At 41.0% G+C, this 11,236-nt stretch overlaps 1 protein-coding gene across 1 annotated transcript; it reads right to left on the bottom strand.

The window, feature by feature from the left end:
• Window positions 1-237: 237 nt before the first annotated feature.
• Window positions 238-8,577, bottom strand: LOC117004778 (solute carrier family 2, facilitated glucose transporter member 11-like). Its single transcript, XM_033075855.1, has 12 exons — window positions 8,554-8,577; window positions 7,244-7,342; window positions 6,681-6,841; window positions 5,032-5,156; window positions 4,675-4,804; window positions 3,951-4,099; window positions 3,221-3,408; window positions 2,968-3,078; window positions 2,368-2,469; window positions 2,134-2,209; window positions 1,357-1,484; window positions 238-444 (listed from the first exon to the last, which is right to left on the bottom strand). Exons 1-12 carry the CDS (start codon window positions 8,575-8,577, stop codon window positions 238-240), a joined length of 1,500 nt encoding a protein of 499 aa, XP_032931746.1.
• Between the last annotated feature and the right edge of the window lie 2,659 nt (window positions 8,578-11,236).

An 11,236-nucleotide genomic window follows, 5' to 3' on the forward strand; every position in this document is an offset into this window, starting at 1 on the left:
TCATCTTCTTAAAATGTTTCAGTTGCTCTTTTGCATTTCTGATCCTCTTCTCTGAGCTATTTGCCAGTAGGTTTCTACTTAGTGCTATTCTAGAATAGTGAGTTTCACATTATATTATAAAAGAAAAACTGAATGAGACAGAAGAGCTTGCAGTCTGTTTTTAATGTTTCCTTTTTAGCTCTATTGCAACATTATTTCCTGTCTTTTCCAAGAGATGCAAATTTCTTCTCTGAACATTCAGAGCTTGGTGCAAGACACCTGTTCCTTAGGAAAGTTATTTTCAGTGACAGAGGTTTCTTTTCTCCCAAAGTTCAGCTTGTTGAATTCTGCTTTTATTTCCATGATTGACTTTCCCTTGGTTTCAGGAAGATACAGGTAGATGAAAATTGCTGATAAAGCAAGGATTCCCAAAAAGATAAGGAAGCAGAAGGGTCCAAGGTTATCCTGCAAGCAGAAATGCATGACAATGTAAAGAAAATAAGAAATTAATTTCTATTTCCCTGCCCTTTAGTGCAAGCCTGTGTCTTAGAAGTTCAAATTCAAAGGTGTGCTCAATACACAACCCAGGAGAGGTATCAAACCAGGAGCTCCCCCTGGCCATGTTTGACCTGAGTCCAATTGCTGCTCCTTGACAAGCCTGGGGAATTTCTGAGCAGGTTTGGTGTTTGGACAGAGTGCCAAGCTTTGCATGTCTTTGCAATTTATTGCTATTATTTTGCTCCTTGCTAGTGTTACAAGTGCATGACATATTGTTGGTTTTTTGCAACTATTGAGAATAAATGCTATATGTATAATGTTAAAATAGCTTTTCTGTATGAATACAGGTTTTTTTAGCAAAAGTTAAACATACTTTTTTAGAGATAGTATGCTTAAACTACCCACTTAATTAAGACAACAGCCCATAAATGTGTAATGGAGACCCTGCAGCTGACACAACAACTATCAACACTCACTGGCTGCAAAACGCCAGAACCGCCACTCAAATTAAAAAGTAATACGAGAAAATTAAAACCACAAGCCAAAAAACATGCATGCTCTAAAAAAGCAGACCCAAAAAGTATCCATGCTAAACAGTTCTCAAAAAAAGTTAAACTAGTTAAACTGTTCATAAAAAACTATAAATATGCAACAAGTTGATGTATTGTAAAATGTATTTAAAGAAACCTTCCTGAAGCAGCCCTGTGCTCTTGGCAGCTTGCCAAGCACCCAGCCATTTTAACCCTTTACTTTATGTGTGTCTCCTATTGTCATTTTATTAAACCTTTTTAATTTTACCAAAACAGTAAAACGTGTTTTTCACACCAGCGTTCAGAAATAGATTAGCCTGGAAAGAGGGATCATGTGAGAGTCACTTACAACAATTACTGGAAAAATCATCCCAAGTACAAACAGTCCCATCCAGTTGATGCAGCCCACTATCAGAAAGGCTGATGGTCTGTATGACTGGCTGAAGATTTCAACCATCACAGATATGGTGGCTCCAGCTGTAAAAGCAAAGCCAAACACACAGCAGGTTTATTTGTTTCCTTGCTTCTGCTGAAGCTCCTGCCAAAGGCAGTGACAGAGATGACAGACAGGCAGGATGGGTGACCTGTGGAGAGGTGGCTCCTGTTGAGAGGGTGAAAGACCTAGATTCCAGAAATGGAATCCAGCAGTTAATTTAGGTTCCTCTTGTATGTACTGGAATCCTTTCTCTGGTATCAGTGGATCTGTGCAGTTTCATATCGTTGCTGGTGCAGTGGTTTATAAAACCAGCCTTCCTTTTGGCTCCCTGTGGCCACTTCCACCTGGAGCATGTTGATGGGCATAAGCTTAACTTGTTAAATGATTGAGGATGATTACTACAACACACCTAGCAATGCCTGGAGTCCTGCTTGTAGCTGATTAATTTAGATATTATTTTGAAACTTCTATCTCACACCCTCTGGAGAAGATGATACAGCTTTAAATTATTTAGATCATGTGATCAGCAATAAAATTTGAGGTGTTTGTGTCCTTTTCCTGTCTCCCACTTGTGTGTGTCTGCCCTTCCCTCCTTAGTTTCCAGGCACTAGCCTGTTCTTTCTCTGCCAGTTGCATTGCCAACCAATACAATACCAAATTTCCTTCCAGCATAACCACTGATGTACTTACATGGTCCAATTCCATAGAAGACAACGAACAGAAAGATCAAGATAACACTGAAGTAATGCATCCAGAAAAACCGATGCTGGAAGTGAGAAACCAGGGATATCAAACCATTGGACACACAGCAAAGTAGCAAAGCTTTGTATTTCCTGCCACTGTCTGAAGCTTTTCTGCATCTCCTGAGAGTTAGGAGCAGAAAGGTGGGCTGGGGAAGGAGCCAGAAGGCTGCTGCCTCTTTACCTGCAGTGACAGGGTCATGGTGAGCAGTGCCAGCACAGAGCACATCAGCAAGTATCCACCCCAGAGCAGCACCTTCCGCCCAAAGCGGTCTATGAGGGTGCTCTGCAAAGCAGAAAACACGGATTGCAAACCCCAGTTCTCAAAGGAAATAATTCCTCCTCTCTCCATGTGTTCTGTGCAGAAGACTTGTCTAAATAATAGCCATAAATCATTTGACAGTCTCTTAGTTCCTAATTAATTTGATTAATTTCCTCAAAATAAATTAATTATTAATTAAGCGGTGTTTGTTAGTCAATGCTAAGCTGTTATTGGACAGTTCCCTCTACTGCATGCTGGTATATATCAAATTGTCTACACATCCAATCCAGAACATCAGAAAATTATTATTTTGCAGGGGAAAAAAAAAAAAAGTCTAAAGACACACACTCATTCGAATAATTTGGGAAAAAACTTCTTTGTATCGTGCCTGTGGTTTTGCAGAGGCAGGAAGATGTGGCTTAGGTTATGCAAAATTTCCCTGAGCCCAGTTATAAGAAAGGAAAAGCACAGTTGTTGGCCACATTAAATTTTTCCTTCAAACTTGAATCTGAAAAGACTTACACACAGTATAGAGGATAAGCACTCACACAACCCAACGCCCAGGGACACGTATGGGATAAGGTATTCTTCAAACTTGGCTGTGTGGAATACTTCAAAAGAATAGAAATATATCTGAAAAAATGCAAAGAGGAAATCAGCCTGTGAAAAAAAGCATTGCATTTGAGATACAATTCTAAGCTGGTTTAATAACATTGACTTTGAGAGGTTTGTAATGCTGCCTGCTCTTGTCCTGGGGTTAAAGAGAGCACTCAACTGCATTGATTCCACAGAGCTGCAAGGTGGTCATGACAGTCATCAAAATGTAAAGCTGCCAGCGCAAAGATCGCTCTTTTATTACTTCAAGGACACGCAGGGTTTTTGTGCTCGCCATCGCTCCCTTCTCCTTCATAATGTCATCAATTTCTGCTTGGTGGTCTCCTTCCCCCCAGAGCTTCCTGATGGCTGTAGGGGAGAAAGAGGGAAGTGAATTATCCTACCAGGACAGCTCCATCAGGAGGGGCTGCAGTAAAGCCTTTAGGCTGCCTGTCCATTGGAGTAGGTGCTGCTGGTGCTGCTTTTGCCATCTGGTTGCTGCAGGGACAGTGGTAATTTAAGGGATTTTGTCTGTCTGGTTGTCAGTATAGCACAGCTTTCTAATGTGGAGTTAACTGTAAACAAAGTAAATATTTCAGTACTTTTACTTCAATAATACAAAAAAGGACAGCTGCCTGAAGCATTTCCTTTAAAGAAGTCAAGCAGTGCCCACCAAGGTGGGACATGCTGATAGACATCTGTGTTTCTTGTCTTCATGGGTTGGAAGAGGCTGAGTGAGGCCAGGTGAGCACAGCCACTGCCATGGGTAGCTGAGCTGCTGTGTGTGGAGCTGCCTGTGCTCCATGGCACTGCACTGAGCAGCACAGCTCTGCCCTGCCCCGTGTTCTGCAGAGCCTCTCACTGTGACTCAGCAGGTGAAGGGGAGTAGGTGAGCAAAGCAGACACTCTACCTTTCCTGCAGGCTTCCTCATTACCCTTCTGTATCAGGAGGTAGGATGGTGAATCAGGGAAAAATGGGAGGGTAACCAGTTGAAGCAATGCTGAAAGTCCACTAGATGCTAACAACCATGGCCACAAAGCTTCGCTTCCTAAAATCTCCCTGGAAAGTGTATGTGAAACAAAAGTATGCTGAAATCATGGAATGAATGTTCAGGAAATTTTTCTGAGTGATAAAGATTGCTCAGATTTCATTCAAGGGTTCACTGGAGTTAACCCCTGAATTTAAATTTGGCAAATTGCACAAATTTGGCTTTTTTCTCCCAACAATTTATTTTAAAGGAATTATCTGATATTTTGAAAATCTTTCTGAATACCATTGGAATACAGGATAATGTCTGGAGAGCTGATGAGACTCATTTGACCACTTCTTGGTCACAAGAGCAAAACATCTTGCTAAGACTTTTCATGTAAGTGCTATGAATTTTGAGGGGGAAGTCTCCTAGTAGAAAGAGTGTGGAAATAAGAAGAAATCAGATTATGAGTAAATTATTTTCTGCCTTCTATATTTAAAACTATATTTCCCTCAAATATGATCAATATTTTTCTTCTGGCATAAGCTAAGGCATTTTTTGGGGAGGAGGAGAGTGTTTCTCAGTCACTGACTAGGAGAGAGAGTAAAGTTATAGAAACATTTCTATTTTTAGTGTAACCTGATAGAAAAACTGCAGAATTTACCGTAGTCCAACCACCTGTCCTGTGAGTTTTCCCAGGGTCAGAAAAACAGCAACAGTGGAGTTGGTGAACCCACGCAGCTTCTTGGGTGAAATCTCTCCTACATACTGAGGATGTATATTGAGAGAAAAACCTTGAACATACAAGAGGATAAATAACAGTTAAAATATTTAGAAAAGCTTCACTTTTTGACCATCCTCTCTAAGATTGTTTCCATTCACTCTGGTATTTAGATTACAATTTCTTGCAAAAGAGATTGTATCTTTCACTTTTATTGAGTGGCTGGTGTATCTGCTTTAAAAACCATTCTTTGAGGATGGCTGTAGAGACAAGCCCAGGACACCCCCAGGGGTGACATACCTGAACCAATGCCATAGAGAAAGCGCCCAACCAGAATCATCTCAAACGATTTGGCTGTTTTACTGAGGGCCATGAAAAGAGCAGCTGCCAACATGATCAGGTTGGTGAACATTTGGCACTTTTTCCTGGGGAAAAAAAAAAAAAAGTTGAGAATTTCATGTGAAATGAAAACCTCTTGTGCTCTTTTGACTATTCTTGCTGTGACAGGAAGCACAGTACAGCCATGCCTACTATATTGAGGAATGGCTCAAATAATTTCAACTCAGGATAGTCAAAATGATGCTTTAACATTTTAGGATCTTTTAGATTTGAATTAATAAAATCTTAGGTTAGAATTTAAACAGTCAGAACCTTTTATCAGCATTTCCACAGTATAAGTAGGGAAAAAGATTAAAGGACTGGCCAAGTTTGTCACCAAGATTTTTAAATGGCTGTAAGTCTTTGTAAAATGTCAGGTTCCCCAGAAACAGTCTGAGTCCACAGGTTCTGTTCTAGAATGGCTCATACTAAAGACACTCTTGGCTAAATGGGTGCTCTGGCATGGCAGACAGAGTTTTTAGAGGCATTTTTCATTTCAAAAGTCACTCTGTGAGAATCCAGGCTGGGTTGTTCACCACCCTGGTGTCTCAGGCTCAAAGTCTTTTGCCCTCAGATGTTTTGCTGTGACACTTGTTAGACAGGAGCCCCCTTGCCTACGTTAAGGATCACAGAGACTCTGTGCTTAGGCTGTGTTAAATACATGTTAAATAACCCATGGGAGAGGTGCATGATCCTGTTTCCAGTCTTGGGAAGACTCTCAGTGGGATGAGGCAGTGTCCCACAAGAAATTTCTTGGGGGCACTTACCTGTTAGGAAAGAACACAATTGCAGGCAGGCTAAGATGGTTTGTTGAGACCCAAATGAGGGGCCCCTGGATCAGTGTGTTGTGGAGCAGATCTTTAAGTGGGTCACACCAAGAAGATCTGTTTGCCAATTTCTCTGCAAATGAAATTAGTGGTGTTACACACAAGGCACCGAGAACAGACCTGACTGGTGAGGAATCCTTCCTTCGTCCAGTAGCAAAGGTAGTTTGGAACTGACTTTCAGTAAAATGGATTGCCAAGAACAGAGATGTCTCTTGGACATTTGTTTTGGTGCTGATGATAACTTTACAGTGAAATTACAAGCAAATTTTTTTCTCCACTCCATAATTTTACTAGAGCAGATCTGAATATTTAGTGTAGTGTCACCACCCTAAAATGAGTGTATTTAAATGGAAAGCTGATTTTTCTTTGTCACATAAGGATATTTTCCAGGTGTTTGAGTAACTGCATATAATGTACTACAACTCAATACACACAGCTCCTTTATTGGAGTTTGTAAATCTTGGGAGATCTAAAGAGGGGATCCTGAAGAGAATGTGGTCCTATGACACTGCTCCCAGAGGCACTGATCTGGTGATGTGATGGTGACTGCAGCCCTTAGAGAACATGGCTCCCTGGGGAGGGCAGGTAAATAAGACAGAAGGCTACTTGGGAACAGTGGATGTGCCAGGAAATCAAATCAATTGTCTTCAACAGGGCTGCTTCAACTAAAAAGAAGGGACTTATTTGTCCACCTTGGTATTTCCTGTACTTTCTGACTGCTGAGCTGTTACAAGAAGCACTTACTTCCTGTATTTAGTAGTCAGGTAGCCACAGCAGAGGCTTCCCAGGAATCCTCCTATCCCATAAACAGACACAATGAAGGACCACAGCAGCATGATTGTGTCAGGATGGAGGGAAGAGCCATGTCGATCTACCCAGGTTTCATTAATGAACTTCCTGATGTGCTGAAAAATAAAACGAGATTTGCCTGGATAATGAGTATAAGATCGCTTCATATTTGGCTGTTATACTTCAGATCAAGCCTGTGGTTCTAACATGAGACTTATTTTGACACTTTTTAATAAAACAAGTTCATTGAGATCTGTATCCATCTGTATGCATCAGGAAGCTCCCTGGCGAGGATCCTGACACTCATTTTGTACCCTCCTTTGTACCTGGCAAGAGCTTATTTAAAACAGAAAATGCTGTCCAGCCCTTTAAAGGAGGAAAAGTTCTCTACTCATGTGATCTTATTGTTAGCCAAGGCCTAGACATATCAGCTGAATGCTTAATAAATTTGGGATTTGTGGGACAACAGGGCTCAGGCTCTCACCTTTGTGTTTTCAGCCTCAGAGAGGGCTACTTACCACAGAAGGATAGTTGATGACAGAAATATGGAATCCATATGGGAAACTACCACCAATTCCCAGCACTAAGATCATTTGAAGTAGTCCCTGGAACTGAACCTGCAAAGCAAAAATAAAATCCTCCATCAGTTTCTCACTACTCTAGTTTGGTGCAAGGCCAGAGACTTTGTAGCCACACTGGTCCTTCCTCTTGGTCCTCTTCAGACCCTTTTGAATTTAAACATTTTTCAGAATCCCTCCAATCTGCTGCCAGAACATGACCATCAGCCACAGCACCAGAGCAAACAACATAGGTGTAAGGGTGAGAATCCATCACTCTGCTTGCAAGAAAGAAAAGGAGTTTGAAAAGTTGTTGCCAATAGTACAAGTCTCACTGTGTGCCTGCAGCATCCCACAGCTTGGCTGGATAAAGGTGTCAGTCCCGGATGAGGGGCAGAGGGAATCATTTTCCCTGTCTGCAATCAACAGCAACCAATGCACACCAAACTATAAGGCATGATGATACATATCACTTCTTCCTTTTTAGTTCATGAAAACTCTTGATGGATTGTATTAATTATCTTTTGATTAAGTGAAGAAAGTTTAAAAGTTTATGTCATGATTTCTCAGCCTTTTCTTGTACCATTACTAAGTTTGTTATATGGGAAATAATCACAGTGCTTAATATTTAGTATTGTTATCAGTAATTTAGGAGACAAAGTAAAGTATCATTGTCAGTGGTGGAAGAGCCAGAGCTGCTGTTGGATTTTCATTTCATTTCATTTCATTTCATTTCATTTCATTTCATTTCATTTCATCTTGTTGCATAGAAAAGACAATGCAACAGGACCTTCATGGCCTCAAGCCCCACTGCTCTTTGTGATGTTTAAACACAGAAAGGAAAGATGGTTTCTGTAACCAACTGAAAACTTTTAAAGAACCTGAATCTCTACTATTATGTTATATTTGTCTTTTGTAAGGCAGAGGCCTGAGGAGATGAGGGCAGTACTCACCAGGTTGGAGAAGGCAGCCATCTCCTGTGGGTGAGCTGCTGCCTGCTGCTCACTGCTGCTGCCTGCAAAGGAACCAAATGCTCACATTTCACAGCAGCAGTGCCAGTGAGCTAGTCCCATGGTACTGAAGTTAAAGTTTACTTCAGAGGCTTTTGAGTTAATTACACATATTCCAGCTGTGTACAAAGTTTAGGATTGTTGGATTAAATATTTCAACCAACGGTTATGTCCGGCCCAAGTAAACAGGATGGTGTCCCTTGCAGAACCTGTGTATTTCATGAACTCTGTCTTCTGCTAGGGGGACAGGGCTGAGAAAACAATTTTAGACAGGATTCCCATCATCATAACCTGCTCCGTTTTCAGTGTAAGTGAGAAACTTAGAGACAGAGCTCTCTGTTGGGAATCTTAGATGGGACTTGGACAGTGAACTCCAGGACTTTGGTATGGAGTAGGAAGGAGCTGTCCGCTCTCCAGGTGATGGCAACTGAAGCGCATCATAACTTAATCATTACTGGAAGGAACTGAACTATTCCATGATTTTGAAATGGGGTGAAAACTTACCAATTCTGCAGTGGCACACCAGGCTTGGCCAGCCAAGTATTTAGTAGGTGGTTTTTCTTTGTTAGTAGAGAGAAAGCTTCATCATGCACAGTTTTGTCTGGCATTTCCACTAGTCAGTGTACTTATTTCTGGGTCTGCAATGAAAAATAAGGTTGTTTTGAAGCTGTTTTGTAACCTCCACAGCTGGATTGATGTCTGTTTCTTCTGAGTGAAAATTCTCAGGCTTTAACTTCACAAGTTATTTCACAATTGATACTGAATGTATTCAGTTGGCAAATGGCTTAGCTATCACTTGGCATTTACACTTCAGTTGAAGGACAGGATGAAGAAATCATAAAGGGCTTAGTTGATGCAAGCAGTCATATTTACTAGAAAATATTTCATTTGCAAAGCATATTCCTGGATTCTCTAGGTAATGTTTGAAATGTAGCGTATGGCACCACCCCATTTCTCCTGCCACTCTCAGGCCTCATCATGACCTTGATTTTGCTGTTGGTTTGTGCTGAGAGTTTGTGGAGGGATTTGTTCTTCAGCTGAGGTTCTCCAGCAGATAAGATGCTGTTAGAGCACAAATGAGACTGTCCCTTTGATGCTAAGAATGAATTTCCTTTTTCTGTAAAGTTATACAAAGTTGAAAGTACATGATGTGCATCTGACAAAGGGACAGGGTTCCATGTTAGCTGCTGGCATCTGCCTTGCTCAGATGATATTGGGGGGACACACAAACAGGCAATAACTTGTACATTTATGCATGGGGCACACCTTCTCAAAGGAGATGGGCCTGTTGCACGTATCTTCTAATGCTGTACTTTACCCACTTAGTGTATTTATACATACTGGAACTTCCACTTTCTGCTCTTGAACTTTAATTTAGGACTCCTACTTTGGGTAGGTTGAATCTTCCTCCCATAACTCCCTTCCTGTGTGATGTCTTTTGCATTTATAATTAGAGACTGTACTCTTGTGTGCTGTCACTGCTCAGGCAGTTCTGAGCCCCCTTTATCAGATGTGCACTTTCATAATAAGTAGCTAGCAGAAATCTTACAGATATCCTTTAGTCAGATTTGTGCTCAGGGCAGTAAATCTCACAGCACCAGGTCATTTAGTAATTTATCTGCCAGTTTTACACTCATGTGTGACATGTATATCCAAAGCTGTGCTAAGCCTTCCTTAATACAGGTCCATATTTTTTGTGCCCAGCTGGCAGAAGTTTCCAGACACATTTTCAAAGTTTTTATATCTGCCTCAATTAGTATTTGAGTCATATTTTATCTATCAGCTGATGTCTCTGGAAGAGAAGGTGTGTGTAGCATTCCTAAATCCCTGTCCCCTTTGTCCCTGTGCCCCACGTATACTTGAATCATCCCTTTTGCTGTTTCATCCCCTGACCACACTGTCCCCATGACACAGCTCTTGCTCCACTGAGCACAGCCCAAGGCTGACCTGTGCTCCCCATGGCTGTTCTGCTTCATTGCCACAGCAATGTTCCACAGGGCAGCTCTGGCTTCCTGCAGAGGGTCCTGTGGGGAAGGCTTTCCTAAATGGCACCTAATGAATAACTGAGACCAGAGAAGTGACTCGTGGAGAGTCTGTCAGCAATGCTACACAGTGCCACTCTGCTCTTGTTTCCAAAGATTTCAGGGACTGTTGTAATGGAATGGTGTTTCCAGAATGACTGGTAGAGAAGAGAGAATTCTGTTTTGCAAAAAGTTGGTATTTCTTATCTATATTGGTAGCAGTCTCCAGATGACTGGTAGTTTTAAATCAGATTACATGTATGTAATGTATATGGAACACAAAATTATTGAGTTTTCTGACTTTAGGACACTCCATGTTTCACAGGTACATAGTTCTATTTATATGTAATGAGTTGGAGTTCTAATTTATATCTATTTATATTAATGAGATGTCTGAAGTGTCACTCAGTACTAAAGACAGGAATAATGAAAAACCCCAATCATGGAAAGTTAAGCACACCAACAACTTTTTGTAGTCAACCTCCCCTGAGGAGATCATGATGTGGGGAAAGAAAAGTTTGTGGAGGCCAGAAATTTTATTACAAGGCAATCTGCCATTTTTATTATGGTTATCATTTGCAATTAAAAATAAGCAGCAGTTAAGATGAACAATTGAATTCTTATTTTGAATAACCTTATTTGAGTTGAAGTAAATATGTCAGTCAAAGCAACAGCAGAGATAAAACCACTTATTTTACTGTGCAAGTCTAGAGTTTGGACTTTAAATTGCATGGTGTGCTTCGCAGCAAGCCTCAGCTTTGCTCATGTTCTTCCTCATAGTATTGCTTTCCTTCTAAACCCATGTGAGCCTCTCATTTATAGAGGGAAACATGCAGAATATTAGACACCTTCTAAAGAAAAGAAAAGTCCCATGGGTCTCTCTATTTCAAAGTAAGTTTCTGACAAAATCAGTTCCAGTCTGA

The sequence above is a fragment of the Catharus ustulatus genome, chromosome 18, assembly GCF_009819885.2.
Source record: "Catharus ustulatus isolate bCatUst1 chromosome 18, bCatUst1.pri.v2, whole genome shotgun sequence".
NCBI lineage: Eukaryota > Metazoa > Chordata > Aves > Passeriformes > Turdidae > Catharus > Catharus ustulatus.

Excerpts from the sequence above, each read along its gene's own strand:
- LOC117004778 (XM_033075855.1), bottom strand. The coding sequence starts at position 8,577 with ATGATGGGAATCCTGTCTAAAATT. Across the intron at positions 5,157-6,680 it reads CTGACTACTAAATACAGGAA|GAAAAAGTGCCAAATGTTCA; the intron begins GTAAGTGCTTCT and ends TTTTTTCCCCAG. Across the intron at positions 4,805-5,031 it reads TCTCTATGGCATTGGTTCAG|GTTTTTCTCTCAATATACAT; the intron begins GTATGTCACCCC and ends TGTATGTTCAAG.